General features: G+C 39.2%; 2 protein-coding genes across 5 annotated transcripts; both read right to left on the bottom strand.

The window, feature by feature from the left end:
• Positions 1-6,504: 6,504 nt before the first annotated feature.
• Positions 6,505-7,455, bottom strand: LOC143849143 (dirigent protein 25-like). Its single transcript, XM_077358197.1, has one exon. The coding sequence runs from the start codon at positions 7,453-7,455 to the stop codon at positions 6,505-6,507; it is 951 nt and encodes a 316-aa protein (XP_077214312.1).
• Positions 7,456-11,863: 4,408 nt separating this feature from the next.
• On the bottom strand, positions 11,864-18,341 carry LOC143848155 (uncharacterized). 4 transcript variants are annotated; one of them, XM_077357003.1, is made up of 6 exons: positions 17,859-17,985; positions 17,241-17,286; positions 16,800-16,888; positions 14,589-16,610; positions 13,267-13,441; positions 11,864-13,181 (listed from the first exon to the last, which is right to left on the bottom strand). In XM_077357003.1, the coding sequence occupies exons 3-6, from the start codon at positions 16,863-16,865 to the stop codon at positions 12,529-12,531; spliced, it is 2,916 nt and encodes a 971-aa protein (XP_077213118.1). In that variant the 5' UTR covers positions 16,866-16,888; positions 17,241-17,286; positions 17,859-17,985; the 3' UTR covers positions 11,864-12,528. The 4 variants fall into 4 exon arrangements, with proteins under 4 accessions (XP_077213118.1, XP_077213119.1, XP_077213117.1 ...); XM_077357004.1 differs by having other exon boundaries at positions 14,589-16,593; XM_077357002.1 differs by lacking the exon at positions 17,241-17,286 and having other exon boundaries at positions 17,859-18,341.
• Between the last annotated feature and the right edge of the window lie 922 nt (positions 18,342-19,263).

Genomic DNA, 19,263 nt, shown 5'->3' with positions numbered 1-19,263 from the left:
TGAAATTGGCGACAGCAAAGGACTGTTATTTAAAACCTCTTTCATAACAACACCACGTGTCTTAAAGGCTTGGGGGTCAGGGTAGGCCCCACCTATTTTCTACCAAAAGCAACCGACCTGAGAACTTTAGTGCATTGATGAGGACCATTGGCCAGCTTGTCTTTTGCCTCTTATGTGCCTTTTTTCTTCCTTTACAACCTTCAAATGGAGAAGACAAGAAATGGATAGGACATGGTCGACTGGTGAGGGAGAAGAAGTGGCCTTTGTAGGGTCTAGAAGTTGGTCTGATAGATCTGCTTTTCTCTTTTGAGATGAAAAACCCAGACTTGTGGGTCTTTCTTTATTTTCAAGTTAGTTTAGACTTTTCCAATCACATGCTATTAGAATTGAGTAGCTGAGGTCTGGGGGTTTCAATGGTAATCTAAGCTACCTGGAATGCACACAACCTAGAGGGGTAATTTGGGAAGGGGGCATTTTAGGAAGGAAAATGTTATTTCCACCCATGTAAGGATAATTTAGTCATACCAAGATTAGTAAGGGCATTGGTTAAAAAAATCCAATTTGGAGGAAAAGGTTGGGTGGGCCCGCAGAGGGGCCCATCAAGAGAACCAATAGGGAGTAATTGTTGCAACAAGTATACATAGTAGAAGTAGGCATCTAAGCTTGGAACTAGACCCAGATTGAGACTCAATTAGTCACTGGGTCGAGTCGGCTGGGGTGACTCAGTGGGTCAAGTAATGAGCCAATTAAATAAATTTTAAATCAATTTCTATTACAAAGGTTACGAAATAGTTGGAAATAATAATCAGACACTTTTCTGAACAAGGTTGACTCAGCCTGAGAATCACCGAGTCAACTCAGTTGAGTTGAGGAAGATCCACAAGGTGAAATTTTAGGGTTTTCTTGATCTGTCACCAGATTAATGACTAAGTCATGTTGTGATAGATGTGTTGTGTTCTATTGGTGAGTGATCACATATTGTAGCAACCACAGTTTTCTGATGTCCCACAACTGGTTTTGAATTGGATTTAAGGAAAGTAGTAAAATTTCACTTGGTTAACAGTTCATTAAGATTATTGAGCCTACTATGCAGAATTTCATTCTGTGAAGAGTGCCTAGGTGATTAAATATTTGTAGACACCCCAATTTGCCTAGATTCAAGTGATTATAGTCCGACTACAACAATAATATGAGTCCCGGCCCTTTGTAGCCTCCAAACCCTGGGCATTTTTTGCATGAAACTTGAAACCCACAGCCTACCCGGAGAAAATCCATAATCAAAAGACCTCAAATCCCAAAAATAACACATAAATGAAAATCCATGTGATTATATGTTGGTGGGCTGTTTGGATGCATGGAAAATGAATTTTCTAGCATTTGGTAAATTCGTTTTCAAGGAATGCCTCTTCCAAAAAAAAAAAAAAAATTCTTTGTTTTCTGGCAATATTGCAAACCTATATAAGACCATTGAATTTTTTTCATGATTTTTTTTTTGTCATAATTATTTTCCCTAAATCCAAAAGGTCCCTATATGGGTCTCAACAGTCTTCTCTGAGCAAATGTTTATCTTGTAATTGGGCTGGGCCTGGACTTGGGATATTTTTCATTTCCTTCTTTTATTTTTATTTTATTCTCTTCATTTGTCATTGCTTGTGAAGTTAATCGGCCTGGATGAGGCTCATTTCGGCCTCTAACCAAATGCTAAACAGAAAATTGTACAAGAGAAGATGATTAATGATCTCTCCAAGAAACAAATGCAATGACATTTTCACCAACCTTTCAGAATTTCCACCCCCTTTTACTTGTCTTTTCATAAAAATGACTGCACTTCCACTCCCTTTTGTTGTGCTTTTCAGGAAAAGGCAAACAAAAGGGAGTGAAAATTCTGTGAAATGGGTGGCATTTACATCCACATTTCCAGCATTTTCACTCCATTTTCTTGTCTTTTGTTCATAAAAAATAAACAAAAAGAGAAATATTTCAGTATCATGGGCAGTCATCACCATACATGACATAAATTTTTTTTTAAAAATGATACCCAACCATATTCAGAAATTAATCAAAGCACTAGTACAATAGATTTTCATAATAACAACTGGAGAGAGAGAGAGAGAGTTATGTGAAATGATATATTCGCCCTATTTTCTTCCCAGGGCCACTCCCTTGTAGGTAAAGTGTGTACTCATAAATACACTAGAGGGGTGGCCCTGGGAAGAAAAGGGGGTGAATATATCACTTCACTTATATATATATATATATATATATATATATATATATGTTATTTGCTAGGGACCATCGCAGAAGGCAGTTCTCGGACGGGCTGTTGCATGAGAGAGCAGCCACTTCAGATGAATAAGACAAAATCTGAGCTATGTGGCTGCTCTCTCATATGGAAAAGTCAGTCTGCGAAATGCCTTCTGTGATGGTCCCTAGCAAATCCCTTGTTTATATAGTAGTCAATGGAGGCGGAGAATGGCCAGAAGGACCAGATGGGGGAACAGGTGTTCCCTTGGGCAACATTCCATATATCAACCCTCCTCTTGTGTTTCCTCCAAAACCCACAAAAGATGAAGCCTTGCTACCACCAGACGCGACTGGATTAAAAGATCTCAACATCATCCTATGGTGCCTTGCCAAGCTACTCTGAAACAAGAGGACCAACACTAGTACTACTAGCAACGGCTTTTGTAGAGCCTTAAAACCCACTCCTCCCATTTCTAAAACCCTTCTTAATATTCTTCTTCTTCTTCTTCTTTAAATACTTGAGCTGGGTATTTAATTCCTTTCACTATTTTAAGCTGCATGCAATAGAGGTTGCCATTTGGAGATTGGAGTTGCCACCTTGCCACAATGAATTTGGATGAAATGCTACACCCTCTTGTTTTTATAGGTAACCCCCTCTATTTTAACCAAACGCCTGGTAAGTGGGAAATGGGGACAGAAATACTGACTGGATGTCAATATCAAAATGGGATATAATATCAATAAATAAGGTCGGACAAAAGTATAGATAGTGTGATCTAGATCGTTGAGCAATGCTTTCTAAAGCTTTCATTTAAGGGATTTACATTTTGCTTTCCTCCGTACCAAGCTTCACAACCTGAGCCCGCACAAATCTTTGGGTGCCATTCTCTTAACATAGGTCTTGCAGTTGAAACTAGTGTTTAAAAATGTAGAATGCGGCTCAAGAAAATCTTAGTTGACTCGGCAAGACGTGGTTGAGTACTTGATTGACACGGCTGAGTACTTAGTTGGCACAATCATCATTCAGGAGTGTCAACTGAGTCTTTATTGGAGAAATTATATGATGCCCAACCGTGATTTCCCGTCAAGGTGGTACGTCAGAGGTACCACCCTTGATATTTGATCCAACAGCATCCTCTTAAAAAGTGGTCTGCTGTTGGATCAAATATCAAGGGTGGTACCGATTTGACGGTACTTCACGGTCGGGCATCATATAAAAACTCGTCTTTATTGAATCTGTAGGGCAAAATGCAGAACGCAGCTAGGGTAAAAGGGAGTCGACTCAGGGAGTTTTAAAACTATGATTTCAACAATTCTCTTGTTCTCCTGTCTACAACTCCATTTTGTTGTGGTCAACAACTCCCTTTTGTTGTGGAATGATTCTTATTGTGAGTTCTATATGTATTCCTACAATTTTAAAAAGAGTACAAAGTTTATTAAAAGTGAATTCAAAACCTCCATCAGTACGCAATGTTTTGAGAGAATAATCACTTTGATTCTCACCAAAAGCCTTTGATTATTAAGGCCATGTTCGTTTTAGGTTTTTAGAGTGTGAACCGATTGTGAGGGCCCTAGTTGCGGAGCTCCATCTCGAAAAAAGTGGGTTTTGGTCTTTTCAACTACAACCCTTTATTAGAAGTTGATCGATGGTTGTGCTTGATTTTACAATAATAAGGCTGATCTCATATGATCTCAAGAATTTAGCCTTTTACATGCATATATGAAAACAATTTTTCCAAAACCTAATGTTTGAAACAATTCTCTCCATACAATTTTAGACTTCATATCTCGTGATCCTATGGAGCTGATTTTTTATGGACACCCTATCTATGTGAGAGCCAATCAAATGAATGGTTTGGATCACCCAAACAATATGCCCTCCACTGTATTTTAAGTTAGTGTATATATATATATATATATATATATATATATATATAGAGAGAGAGAGAGAGAGAGAGAGAGAGAGAGAAAACGGTTCCTACACACGTGTAGATAAGTTATCTACACACTAGCTTAAAATACAGTGGGGGCCACATTATTTGGGTGATCCAAACCATTCATTTTTAAGGCCCTCACATAGATAGGGTGTCCACAAAAACTCAGATCCAGAGGATCATCCTAACCATTCGAACTGTGGAGGCAAAAATTGGACTAATTTGTGAAGGTTTAAAGACATCCATTTTACCTCCACAAATCGTAGAGTTGGGATGATCCTATGGATTTTATTTTTTGTAAACACCCTATCTATGTGAGGGCCTTTAAAATGGATGGCTTGGATCACCCAAACAATGTGGGCCCCCACTGTATTTTAAGCTAGTGTGTAGAGAACTCTCTGGACATATGTGTAGGAACTGTTTTATATATATATATATATATATATATATATATATATATATATATATATATATATATATATATATAGAGGAAAGTGAAGCTACACCACCGATGTAGCTAACTTAGCTACACCGCCGGCTTAAAATACAATGGGCCCACATTGTTTTGGTGATCCAAAGAATTCATTTGATTGGCCCTCACATAGATAGGGTGTCCACCAAAAATCAGCTCCATAGGATCATCCCAACCCTACGATTTGTGGAGGCAAAAATGGACGTGTAAAAACCTTCACAAATTTGTCCATTTTTGCCTCCACAGTTTGAAGGGTTGGGATGATCCTATGGAGCTGATTTTTGGTGGACACCCTATCTATGTGAGGGCCAATCAAATGAATTCTTTGGATCACCAAAACAATGTGGGCCCATTGTATTTTAAGCCGGCGGTGTAGCTAAGTTAGCTACACCGGTGGTGTAGCTTCACTTTCCTCATATATATATATATATATATATATATATATATATATATATATATATATATATATATATATATATATATAGAGAGAGAGAGAGAGAGAGAGAGAGAGAGAAGGTTTCCTACACACTTGTGTAGGTAAGTTACCTACACACTAGCTTAAAATACAGTGGGGGCCATATTATTTGGGTGATCCAAACCATTTATTTGAAAGATCCTCACATAGATAGGGTGTCCACAAAAAATCAGATCCATAGGATCATCCTAACCATTCAAACTATGGAGGCAAAAAATGGACTAATTTGTGAAGGTTTATACACGTCCATTTTACCTCCACAAATCGTAGGGTTGGGATGATCCTATGGATCTGATTTTTTGTGGACACCCTATCTCTGTGAGGACCATTCAAATGAATGGTTTGGATCACCCAAACAATGTGGGCCCCCACTGTATTTTAAGCTAGTATGTAGGTAACTTACCTACACAAGTGTGTAGGAAATGTTCTCTCATATATATATATATATATATATATATATATATATATATATATATATATATATATAGACACACACTAAGAGTTGCAATCAGTGAGGTATTAGACTTTTAATCCAATACTCCCATATGAGTATTTTGTTATTCTAAAACATTACTTAATGATCCCTTTGGATCGCAAATAAAAAACAACAAAAAATTTGAATTTAATAAGATAGGTTAGAAGTACCTTTCACCGTGGTAGCTTTGCAATGCGACAATCCTTTGATCTTTTCTGAGCACAGCGACAGCCCAGAAACGCCCCTTACTCTTCTCTTTTCTCGCACAACATTAGGTTCAATGGTAGGCCTCTCTCAATGTGAATTCTCTCTAAAATAGAGCTCACGTTTTGTGATGGTGAAAAAAGGGACAAGGGTCTCCTTAAATAAGCAAAGAAGGTCCCATAGAACTTCTAAATTCTAAATTGGTGCAAATTCGTTTGAATCCTTTAGGGAAATTGGCAAGTGTTAATTTAGTCAATTTCCTTCCAAACATTTCCAAACTTAGGAAAATACCATATTTCATCGAAAGGTTGCTTAATATGCAAGGCCATACACTTTAGAAACTCCAAAATATGGCAACAACCAAGATTATAAACTCTAATCTTAGAATATGTCTAACATATTTATCTTCCATTTCCATACCAGGCCAGTGATTTATGATTTTTGCATCCGATATTTTGTTTGGGCTGAGGTTTTTATGTTTAAGAACTAAGAAATAATCTATTTTAAAGAGAATTCAAGTACACACCTGCAAATACTTGAACAAGACACAAAGCAAAGTTCCTTAGATGCGTAGAATCAAACCATCACACATTTTCAGTTGCATTAAACACCCTTTTTTTTTTCTTTCACAGTTCTAGTCATGGGATCTTCTTTCGTACAAAGACCAACACATGAAGACCCTCGTCTGATTTTTAACTCACTAGTAAGAAAGATAGACTGTGAGCTCTAAGAGAGTCTCCACACCGTCAGTTGTATGCTGGTCGACCGGATGGACGGTCTTAACAGTGGCATAGCCCTTAGCATTCACGTATTTTCCGGTCCCACCGATGACTGCAACCTGACATTCAGAGGACACGGTGCGGTGGACCCCAAAGAAACTGAGGCTATTTGCATAACTTCCATTCTCAAACATAGTGGTGAATGCCATGGTCTGGCTGCTGCCATCTTCTGAGCTCGCCACATAGAACCCCTGTGCCTTTCCTAGCACAGCGGACCCCGTCTCATGTCCTTCGGTCAATTCATCGTCAATCACCGTCATTGTCCCAAACAAAAGCTTTTGGAGATTCGTCCCTGCTGGAAGTTGACCGGAGGTGACAAAGGGTAGACCATTTCCGCCATTGTTGCCGTTGTTTTGAGTCATAGTTGATGTTGTTTGGCCGCCGAGGCCCGTGAGGAAGGGAATGTTGTTATTATTTGTAATGCCATTGTTGTTATTGGCAAGGGGAACACCACCGTTGATAGGGAAGACGGCTCCGTTGGGCTTGCCAAATGGGAGTTGGCCGTTGACGGCCGAATTGGATACTATTCCGGTCACGACACGGGCCGAGGGGTTCGACCCACCGAGGATATCGTGCATGAAGAACGATAATGGAGGGTGGGGATCAGTAGTTGGCAATGTTGCACTAGTAGTGGCGGCCCCACCGACGGTTGGTTGAACGGTGGCCGTGGAAGTGGATGGTGTTGGAGCGGTGGCAACGGGGACAGGTGTCACAATTGGGTTGGATGAGTCTGGTGTGACAACAGCCTGATCAGCGGCCGGTAGCTCCTCGAGAATTCGAGCTGAGCTAACACAAGTCATGACCATGGCTATTAACAATAGTAAGGTTGTTGCCTCGAGTGGTGGAGACATGAGTTGTATGTGGTTTTTCATGTTATGGTGAGTTTGTGAGGAGGAGGATTGAGAAGAGGTGATTTGACAAGTATCTTTGTTCTCTTTGTTTCTTTCTCTGTTGGGATGTTGATGGAAGGAGGAGGAATTGTCTCTATTTATAGAGGGGGATAGACAGAGAAGGCTACTGAAGGATGCAAGTTCTGAATATGGAGTTGATAAGATGGAGTGGTTGTGTGTGCTTTGCTTCTGTTATGTTTGTGATTTTGGTGAGAGTTAGAGACCTAAACTTTGTGTAAAGCAGATTGAGGAAACTTTGTGTAAAGCAAATTGAGGAATGGTTGGGGTAACAGTTATCACCGAATAAGAATGGCTTGATGACCCACCATGATAAAAATCATATTCCTACAGTCCGAGATTTAATCCTAAAGATCAACTTATCATGAGCTGCCACATTTGATTTCTTTTTTCCTCCTTTTTTCGCAAGTGAGGGAAAATATCTCAACGTATGTTCACCCATCAATGCAAGAAATAACTTGTGATGAACCTTAACCAAAACCAACTAATTAATTCCGCATGAAAATTGGGTTTAAAATGGAGCAAAAAATTGGCTGAAATTGCTTAATATTTGTTAAGGGAAATGATTTCATCACAAACATGTTTTGATACATGACGCACATGTTTCTTGTCTTTTATATTTAAAGAGCTGTAAAAGGGATTTTACGGTCCCCAAAAAGAACTTACGTGACAATTAAATGCTCAAAGTTACAGTCCCCAAAGAATGGAATGTCTGTTCTGTAACAAGAAGGTTGCTTGATTTGATTATTACTTTTCAAGAGCAAGCCATAAGGACTCTGTAGATCGTGAGAATGCATGTTCTGATGCTTGCATGGGTGAGAGCTCATCTGCTTCCTTAAAAGTTAGTTTCACAGAAGGGAGGTTAGCGAGATTCCTTATCTGTGGAAATAAAAGAAGCTCGACCATGAAAAGGAGTGGAAACTCTAGCAATAAGGATGACTCTCGAAGGCTTGGCCCATATTACATTAGTGGGACTACGGCTGGCTCTTTCTCCTCAATCGGGAGAATTCCATTCTTAAAGATACGAGTGCATGTATCAAAACATAGTTGTGCTGAAATCATTTCCCTATTTGTAAATATAAACAAAGTTATAAATCAATTGAGTCTGACTACCGGGGTGAGTAAGACTGAGACATGGACTATTTGATCGGCATTGAAAAGTAAAGAGCCGATCATGTCATCCCGTTGTTTATTGGAGTTTTTATATGGTGTATGAACAGGGGCGGAGCCCGAAATTTGCCGCTAAATGTATATTTGCCTTTAAGTGGGGTTTGTGAACGCCAGTAAAACCCTTTTAGTTGTAGTGTAAAAGGGATTTTGCACAAGTCATTGGGGCCGTGGCCAACCCCAAGCTATATGCGGCTCCGCCCTTGTGTATGAGCATTGCTGCATGTTATCAGGGCGCCACCATTATTGATATTTGATTCAACAACTGCCAATTTTATAAAGAGAGGTTGTAAAACAAATAAGCAAAGACAGAGATAGAAAAGAGAGAGGTTAATTCGAGGCAAACTGACCTTCTAGAAGAACGAGGACTTTTCTGAAACAAAAGTTTCTTGTTTGGTTACAAAATTCTCTATACATTTTTATTGAAGAATAGTTGAATAAAAGTACCAAGGTAGTGCCACGTTATTAGTCTATTTACACATCTACATGCACATAATTAATAACTCATTACATAACCATAAGATAACTTTACACCACAACATCTCTCTCTCTCTCTCTCTCTCTCTCTCTCTCTCTTTCTGCTGGGAAGATGAAATCTGAATGCAAATTTTCCGGGAGGAAAGAACCATCAAGGGTTTTCAACCAGGGTTGCTTTAATGGAATTCAAGATGACCGGAGCGTTCGCAGATTTTATCTGAGGTAATAATGGAAGAAGGGATGAAAGAAAAAGATGGGGCTCTAGCGTTGATCAAAACCAGGTACAAAAAAAGAACAAAATTCCTTGATGGTTGGCCATTTGAGTCATGGGGGAGAAAGGGGAAATCTCTATGGCGAATAGTTCTAGTTGCATTGTTATGGGTAATATGGAAGGGAAGAAATGACAGAGTTTTCAAAGGACTGGCCAAAAGCTCACATTATTTGTTTATAAAAGTTCTCTTTCAATAGCATTGGTCAAAATTCTTCCTTCAAATTTGTTTCTTGTGCTGATCTATAGAGGGGTTGGCGTGAGACTTGTGCTAGCAGTGTCAATAAGGAGGCGTTTTCCCCTCAGTAAGTGCTCCTGGTCAAGGTATCATAAAACTAAATTTTGATGACTCGAGTTTTGGAAACTTGAGTCTAACAGGGGTTGGGTTGGAGGAGTTCTCAGGGATGATCAGGGATTGACCAGGTGGGCTTATTCTGAGCCGATCAAAATAGTAGATTCTTAGGAAGCAGAATTGAGAGCAGTCCTTCAAGGTATTAGAATCTCATATGAGAGTATCCTTAGTATGTTGATTGTATAGGGAAATTCACTTAATATGATTAGGAGGATGGATGATCACCACTCCCATCCTTTGAAATTTGCCAATCTCATTGATGAGATTCAAGAGATTAGCATGCTCCCATGTTAGGTTTCAGCATGTAAAAAGATCGGCAAATAGCGATGCAGATAGGCTTGCCCGATCTGGTGTAAGCATGGCTGCTCTGGATATTTTGTATTTCTTACCTCCTTGATTTTTGCTGTTTTTTTTCTATTATTGTATCTGTGTTTTCGTTGTAGGCTCGGTCATCTCAGTCGTGTGCCTTCTTTTTTTCTAATATAATCTCTACTTGCCAACAAAATTAAAAAAGACGTTTCGATCAAAATGCAGATTGATTGGCCTTCAAGAAAATTTAATAAAAAAAAGTAAGCAAATAGAAGTGAACCCTTGCTGAAGAAAGGTAAATGGGTCTTGATGGAAATGTTGATAGAAGCCTAATACAAGGACAAAAGTGGGAAAATGATATGTAGATAGTTGAAGCTTTACTCCAACGGGCGTACTCTGCTTGATCGGCACAGGGAAGAAGCTACAATGAAAATGAAGAGCAATGGATAAGAGATGCACAAAATCTTCAATAGTTATTGCAAGTGTGGGTGAAGAAACTGGCAGGGAAAAGGCTGAAATGTCCTATATGGGAGGTGATTATTTTAAAAAGAATGAAATTATGCATGGAGGGTGAGAATAGGAAGTGATACAAAGAAGAGAAGATGTTTTTAGTCTCCACAAAAAAAAAAGAAAAAAAAAAAAAGAAGAGAGAGAGATGTGATGTGGGAGAAGATGACACAAATACCTATATCTCATGAAAAATAACAAGTGATAAGGTTATGAGAGACAAACATCTGACATCAGTAGGAGAGAAAGCTATACAATTTGAAGGAACTGGGAATTGATTTATAGGAAAGATACAAAAATAGAGACCAAAAATTAAAAAGCAAAATCAAGAAATTGGGGCAAATCAGGCCACATAAGACTCTATCTTTAAGACTTCATTTTCAACTCTCTTTTTTAATGAAAATTTTTATTGCCAAAAACAAGAACAAGGCTACAGACCAGATGATATGATCTGGCTCAGAGTTAGCTGATCGGCACAAACTGACAGACCAGAAAATGACCCTCCACTCTATCCATCACTTCCTCAAGTGCGCCTGCAAAGCGCCGTGAATAACTGCCCAATTCTTTCACCCACCTAACTACATTGAGAGAGTCGCATTGCCACAGATAACTAACCCCTTCTATTTCCCACTATTACAATTAGACCAAGGCAAAAACAAAGTCCCCAGAATACATCGCCCAAGCACACCCTCTAACACCCAAGTGTTACATCCTAATAGCAATAACAAACTGCTAATGCCCACAGAACGCCCAAAAAAAAAAAAAAAACGGCAAATTCCCATGACTTAGACGGAGGAACGTACAGAATTCCTAGGCAATTCTAGAGCCTCTTTCGATAGAAAGTGAAAAGACCAGGCACCTCAACCCCCCTTCACAAAGAAGTGATATTTGAATCATAAAAAATAATTTTAATAATTTTTAAAAATAACAATAATATTTTGGAAATACACAACAGAACATTGGACAAGGTTTGTGCCATGAACTGTTGTTGGCCCACCTGTTTGTTTCTCCGGCGGGGCCATCGCAGCCACCAGCTAGCTAATAGCAGGAAAGAAAGCAGCTCTTTTAATCCCTGCTATAAACTATAGAAAGTGAGCTATGGTGTGTGCATAAAAGTATCGGATCGTTGTACGACTCGTGTAATCTGAAATTCACAAAACTAGTATTGTACTCAGCGATTGGATTCATGAGTGATGTGTTTTTGGCAGAGTTCTGAGAACTTCAGATGCAAATCAATCTCACTCATGAATCGAATCACTCATCAACAGCCAATTTTAACAACCATAGAAATGTGCAGAAGCAGTTTTTGGGAAGAAACAACCATGTTAGAGATCACATCAGATTAGGTTTCTAGCCACACCATTTTTCAGCAGACCAATTCTCAACACAAGCACTTTGTAGCAAGAATGATGGCAGATAGCTAAAAGGGAGATTAGAAAATTGGCTACAAGAGGAGAAGAGGCCCAACCTTTTCTGGGCTAGTTGATTCTATTGCTTTCCATCATTCTCTTCCACTTAGCTTTTTCCTTCCAACCGCGCCAATATTCACGGTTTCCCTGAATTTAATCACCAGAAAATGGTAGATGTTCCATTGAGAAACAAGTTTCTTCTAATGCCATCCCAAAGATCCAAGCAAGTTCATAACTCCAAAATGATGTCCTCATGTTTTTAAATAGCAGGAAGTGCTGAACTTCAACTGCACAGGCTGCCATCCCAAAATCGTTGACCCCATAATTATTTATTTCAGACCAATCGATGCTAAGAAATGGTAAATGACGGAAGAGAACACTTTTTCAGCACATTTCGTCTGGGCAGTAAAATCATCATGCAAGGAGAAGTTAGGGTCATTTCTCAGAACAGTAGGGATATTGGCAGCAATTTTTTCGCATTCCCATTTGATTTCCAGTCAAGCGTGAAGCTTTTCCTTGTAAAGTGATCATATCATTTCCACACATCTTTACATTTCACCACAAGAAGAGAGCTCCAACATAACTTCTTCCATTAGATCATCTATCAACAATCTCTCTATGTCCATACCGAGTGTATCAACATCCTCTTCCAACTCTATCCATCCCACTTCCCTCCCTATGATCTTCTCTGGCGAGTTCCCAGACACTTCCTTACTCTGCCTAACCAGCCACTGCCACGCCTCTTCCGCAAGTGCTTCGCCACTTGACACGACCCAAGTCCTTCTCCGTTTCGGCATCACCCATGGGTGTCGTTCCATGCACGGCCGGAGTATCTCCACAAGCCCTGAATTTATGCGGTCGAACAGTAGTTTCCTTTCTGATCTTAACCATCCCACATGCTTGCCATATTTATTCTCTAGCTTCTCGAATAGGACCGGGTCCACAGGAAATTCTGAAGAGTACCATGTTGGAAAGAGCATTTTGCTTTCAGCACCATGAAAACCTGAGGTCACGAGCACATCGAGTAGGAAGGAGAAGGGTCTATTCTCATCTTTAAATATTCCCGAGAGTTCTTCCTTCTCTTCGAGAAGACCATCACATCCTTCTCCAGTGTCTTCATCGCTTGAGGCAGTGATTTCTGATCCATCAGTGAATGGTTCTGTTGACTCCAACTTGAGAAGTTGCAGTTGCATACGGAGCCCTGGAACAGAGAAAGTTATGTAGAGCTTAAAATAGAAGTAATAGGTGAATAGAGGGAATGAGTTATATTAGTTTCATTCACCAACCATGAAGATCTGCACTGAGTCTTTCAAAGCATTCAGGACTGGATACTTCTACTTCAAACAGTGGTTCTAGAACAGAGACTGGACTAGGCTGTTCAGTTTCCTTGGAGCTTTGAGGAGACTCTGGCTCTGTTACATGGCAATGGGACCCTACCTCAAGGTCATCTACTGATGTTTCCTGAAAATGAAAACGTATCTCGTCAAATGTCAACTTTATTGAAGGGAATCATTCAAGAAAAATCTAATTTTAATACCACTGAAGAGGACAGAAATTGAAATATTTAAAACGGAAGAAAAGTATGATAAAAGAGCAACCAAATCATACCACTAAAGCAAACACAAATGCAGAAGCAGAAAAGGTAGAATGCTCTAAGAAGTTACAAGGGAATTCTTTTTTTACAAAGGAATTTTTGTAAAGAAATGTTTTAGGGGAAAAAAATGAGTACAATTTTGGTACAAAGATTCTACCAAGAAACAGACTGAACGAGATGAAAGATCTTTTCATGGTCCAGTTGGAGTATAAAACACAAATTTTACTTTAAAATTTTCCATTTCAAGAAAAAAACACAATTTTTTCTGCAAACATTGAACGCACCGGGATTCATGATAGAACCCAGAATTATTTTTTTGAAAGGTAATAGAACCCAGAAAATTAATGAGGGTTTGTTTCTTAGATGCAAGCACAAAACAGGGTATGTATTTGCACACCATGCATGCGCTGGTGTTCCCATAATACAAAAAAAAGCGAGCTACTCCAACACCCAAAATAAAAAATAAAAAGGAAAGAAAAGAAAGAAACTATGGTATTCTACTGTGATAAACAAGCCTACATGGTGTTTGATGGGGGAATCCCAATGAAGTAACTCTTTGTTCTAAGTTTTGAATATCTACGTGAACAAGTGGTTCCCAGGTACTGAAACACCACATACTGCATTCCCTAAACACGAAAATTGAAAAAACACCGACAAGTGATAATAAGCTGTCTGAGGAATACAAATTAATCGTTGAACTTACAAATCATGCATAACTTGATGGAAAAATACACAAAATATATCAGAGATACAAATCAAAAACAAATTAGATATACAGAAAAACATACAAAATGTAAGCAAGTAAAAGTAAAATTGCATGAAAAAGGTAAGTTGGGTATTCCTGGATTGCTGGCATGCAATTTTTTTTAAAATAGTAGTTAATACTGTTTGATTCTTACAAGATAATATAAAAGCACTAAGAACTAGAAATAAGAATTAACCAAGCCCATCAAAACGGAAGAGGAACCAATTAAATCTTCAGTGTACTGCCAAAGAAAGTAAAAGGTAACATACCTCCATTATTAAATCATTCTTATCAGAAGCAGTGGAGTCTCTGTCATTTGCCAACATCATACATGAAGGTTCTGGAAGCTTCTCTTCATGGGTTTCGAGAGACATTTTTGAATCTTCACACTCAGCAACTATGACTTGGTCAGTAAGCTTTGCATGGTCACCAATCCCACCAGAACTCAGAGGCCTCTGCTCAGATTGATCCCTCGCCTCAAGCTCATTCTTCAGGGCATCGGGACTCACATGAATATCCCGTATAGTGCTATCCTCCATATCAGTAGAGAGGAAACATTGAGATTTCTTAGTGCCGTATTTTATGCTTCTAGAGGACAGAGTTTCTTTCTGTTTGGAGAAGTTTTCCTTGAATGACTTGTTGGGGCCCAGATTGTTCGCCTCTTTGAACATTAAACGAGTGTCATTGCTGAGAGCTCCACGTTTGATGCTCGTTTTTGGACTTTCGCGAACATCAGATGACGCTGGAAGAGATCTGGACCTTGATAAATTTTTGGGGAATTCATCCTTCCAGCCATCCCTGCTACTAATACCCAAAGGACAATCCCATCTTTCAAGTGCCTCATTTCTCACCGATTTGTCAACTGAGCCATCCTGACCAATTACAGAATCCAAACCTGGACTTGTTTCTGTATCAGGCAGAGCAAGCATTTCCCCCAAGGTACTCATCGAGCCCCTATCAGCCACTCCCACTTCTCGAAATCTGTGGGTCATCTTCCACCGCTCAGAGAGTTGTTTCTTGGCCTCTCTGCTCACAGATGACTCAGTTGAGCGAGACGATGAGGGGCTGTACCGATTACTCCAATCATATAAGTACCCAGAAGTGGGTGTCAACTCCTCAGAGAGATTTGGGGAGTCCTTTGCTGACATGTTATATGAGCTTCCATTCGAAGCACGCCCTCCCCTTCCTGAGGTCAATACATGTATGGAGTCACTACCTACAGTCTGTCTCATTTGTCGAGTAATTTCCCTAGCAATTTCTCGCGAATCCTTTGATTGCCTTATAAGCTCCACATTATTGGCCAATGTTGGCTGATGCCTTAATTCTGGGAATAATTCACGATTTCCCAACCTTCGTCGGTATTCTCTACGCTTTATGTTAACAGAATGAGAACTTTCTGAAGAGCTTGGTGACGAAATAGCTCTATCCATATTTTGTGCCTTTCCAAAACTCGGCTTCAGAACGACAATCCTAGTAGGGAGAAAGCATTCCTCAGAATTGACTTCAAATCCTGATTTCATTGACTTATGTGAGCGAGTAACACTGTGCTTGCTGTGAGTAACATTACCATTTTCATGTTTCTGAAGGGAATTCATGGCAACCTTCTGCATCTGCACATAGCCTTCAGTTTTTCTCTCTGGATTCCAGCATATGTCGCCAGTTTCAGGTACAGCTTTTGATGATTTCAGGGATTTTACATGGCTTGGTTGGGGAGGGATTGGAACTGTTTGTAGATCATGGAGATGCTTTGTGAATAATGAATTTGGTTCTTGTAGAAATTTCAGGAAGAGATCTTTATTGGAATCTAGGACTTCCAAAGCGTCAAGAAATTCTTTGGATTGGCGAAGGTTTTTGTCAGTTGAAAGTCGTTTTGCATCCATGAACTTCTGCCGGATGAAATTCACTTTTGCCTCACTTAGCTTTGAGCTCATCATTTCCTTTTGAACCGGACGGGTAATGTGCTTCTCAACCTTTGATGTTTTCATGACTTCAAAAACATCCTTGAATTCTTCTTGCTCCATAAAATTGTTCCTCCCAAATGAATGGTCCTCATGTGAAACACATTTCTCTTGGAGCCCAGCTGTTCGGTGAAAATAATCTTCGGACATCTTCTTCTGTTGCTTATGAACATGTTGCTGAATTGGCAGGGCATCAAGGCCCATCAACCTCGCAATAACATTAGGTGAACGCCGTCTAAACTCCTTTTCTTTTGACATTTCTTCAGCTAGTAGCATTTTCATTGGTGTCCCACAAGCTTCCTTAGAAGAACTCCTCCTAAACTCAAATGCAAACTAGAAAACATGTAAATGTATAAATCTCGTCAATATTAGCATGGAAAGGCATACGAGCCATGTTTTGGTAAAATCATAAAAAAAGTTAACTATTTACAGTAATAAATGAGCAAAATTTTCATATATCCAATTAAGAATACAAAGAGTTTCTTGATCCAAAATTTTCCCGATAAGAGAAAGACCACTTACTGAATTTTCCTCAGTAGGAATGCTGCTACGAAGACAAGAATCCATTACCACCTTCGATTCATCCATTTGATTTTTAATGTGTCCACTGCCTGGAATAAATCCCTCTATGTTAAGCGAGTCAAAAGAAACATTTCTTTAACAAACGGTTTAAAAACATCGTATACAAGAGTTCCCCGACCAGAAAATTTTAGAAAATTTCCCCAGCATAACATGGAAACTCAAGAAATACGTATAAACAGTGAGAAAGATGCTCCAAACATATCATACATGCAGTTAAGAGTCTGAGAGAGCATTATCAAACTCTAGAGTGAGAGAAAATGCAAAGAAATCGCATAAAAAACCCTAGAAACTCACGGAAACAAGAAACTATTCGCATTAATATAACCATAAAGATCTTGAGAAAAGCCATTTCAAAACCATCACTCAAACGAAAAAATTCACCTTAAGCCTCATCAAAACCCTAGAATTGTGACAAATATCAGATCACCTAATTCAGCAAAAAAGAAGAATCAATTTCCATTCCAAGTAAAAAAACAGATTCTTTGAAGATAACTTTGAATAAATAGCATGCCGAAATGAATACAGAAAACAGTGCTAAAACAACATACACGGAAGGAAAGATCATCATGAAAAAAATAAATTCTAAACCCTATGCCTTCATAACATCACTCACAAGAAAGAAACTCACTACAAGTTTCATAAAAACCCTAGACTTGATCACTATCAGAACACCGAATTCAGCAAAAAAATAGGAGAATCCATTTCCATTCCAAGTACAGAGAAAACCTAAAATCCATATCACTAATTGGCCGTTTGGAAACAAGGATTTTATAATCTAGGATTGTAAAATCCTGGATTTTATAAGTTAAAACTTGGATTTTATAAGCTGAAACCCTAGATTTTACAATCCTGAAAATGTACAATCCAGGTTTTAGCTTATAAAATCCAGATTTTAGCTTGTGGAATGTCCTGTATTATAAAATCCATGTATCCAAACAGCATTTAATAATTCTACAAACATGATCAGAGAAAAAAAAACGTAAAATAGAACTAAATCACCTTCTTTGCGATCTCTCTCCGCGAGAAATCTATTTCCACCGTTGGATTTCAAATCCGAAGGGTTCAAGATCTTATCTCTACCGTTCGATGATCTCTTCCTCTGAAACCGATCCATTCTCTCATCCGCCAAAAACAAAAATCAAGAAAGAAAAATGTCAGAACACAAATCTTGAACTAAAATCCGTGAGAAAATCGGGCGGATCTGAAGAAATCATAGTCGGAAACCCTAAATTTTGAAGCTCGTTCGAATCTGAAGAAGAAAGGAAAAGCGAATCTGGAAACAGATATTAAAAATAGAAGAATCAAAGAGCAGAGAAGTAGTGAGAAAGAGATGGGGGGTAATTGGAAAGAGGGGGGGAAAAGGGGGTGGGGAAAGGGAAAAAGGGGGTGGGGTCTTTTTTGTTTTGGGAAGGGTTTAGGAACAGCGACGTGCAACAACGGGCAATGGCTGATATTAATGGCAGTGGTCCTTCTTTCCGTCGTCGACAACAGTTTTTGAACTTTCAAATACCGATATATTCTGACACGGGCATACTGTAGGGCGGGCAAATTTGTATAGGGCTGAACCCTAATACCTTCACGTGTAGCACGTCGAAGGTGAGGGTCAGATTCTTAGGGTAGGTGTGGGTCCTACATTGGCCCGTTTTGAGAAAGACCGGTGGACCGTTTGATTAAAGTGTAATCTTTAGGGCTACTTTGCAAACGGACATTTTACCAGAGAGACTGAGAGAGCATGACGACGGAACTACCTAATAAGTGCAACTCGTGTTGGGTTCAACCCGAAAAAGTCGGGCCGGGCTGGCCGAGTTCCGATCGGGTTCTGGTGGTTCGGGTTGAGTTTTTCCAACCCTAGTTGAGTTTGGGTCGGATTCGGATTGAGGGTTTGGGCAACCCCGACCCGAGTGAAACCCGACATTTTTTAGGACTTTTTTTAACAAGCTTAAAAACTCGGATCGGGCTTGGGTTGGAAAATATGGGTTCCTCTCTCTCTCTCTCTCCAACTAAAGTTACTCACTTCTTCCCCTAGAAAAGTCGACACTACTTCGTCTTGAACATCAGTCTCGTAGTAATCTGATTGGTTTTACTGAGATGAAAAGTAAACGCAAATGGGAAAAAATTGGACATGTGAGGGAGATTGGTTTTCTTCCAAAAAGAAACCAATTGTGCTATGTTCGGAGGAGGGGTTATTCCTAGGCAGTTACCCACATGCATGGTCATTCGGCCATCATGGCCTTTCGCCATGGCAGATTGTTGCACCCATTTGTTGTTTTTAGATTCTCAAACAAAGGTTATTTGCCCATTCATTGCTTCTTGATCTTCCAATGAAGGTTATTTGCAATGTTTCTCTCCGATCAAATAATAATTTGCCAATCAATCCCGCATCATGATTTTATCCTACAATTAA

The sequence above is a fragment of the Tasmannia lanceolata genome, unplaced genomic scaffold (genome assembly GCF_043159265.1).
Source record: "Tasmannia lanceolata isolate RefF3 unplaced genomic scaffold, GAP_Taslan_0.1 ptg000016l, whole genome shotgun sequence".
Classification (NCBI taxonomy): Eukaryota; Viridiplantae; Streptophyta; class Magnoliopsida; order Canellales; family Winteraceae; genus Tasmannia; species Tasmannia lanceolata.
This window is presented reverse-complemented; position numbering and strand designations above follow the sequence as displayed.

Coding starts and splice junctions, on each gene's coding strand:
- LOC143848155 (XM_077357002.1), bottom strand. CDS start 17,973: ATGGATCGGTTTCAGAGGAAGAGATCATCGAACGGTAGAGATAAGATC. Junction 16,611..16,799: donor TTCCTACTGAGGAAAATTCA/GTAAGTGGTCTT, acceptor CATGTTTTCTAG/TTTGCATTTGAGTTTAGGAG. Junction 13,182..13,266: donor ACTCAGTGCAGATCTTCATG/GTTGGTGAATGA, acceptor TCTCTGTTCCAG/GGCTCCGTATGCAACTGCAA.
- LOC143849143 (XM_077358197.1), bottom strand. CDS start 7,455: ATGAAAAACCACATACAACTCATGTCTCCACCACTCGAGGCAACAACC.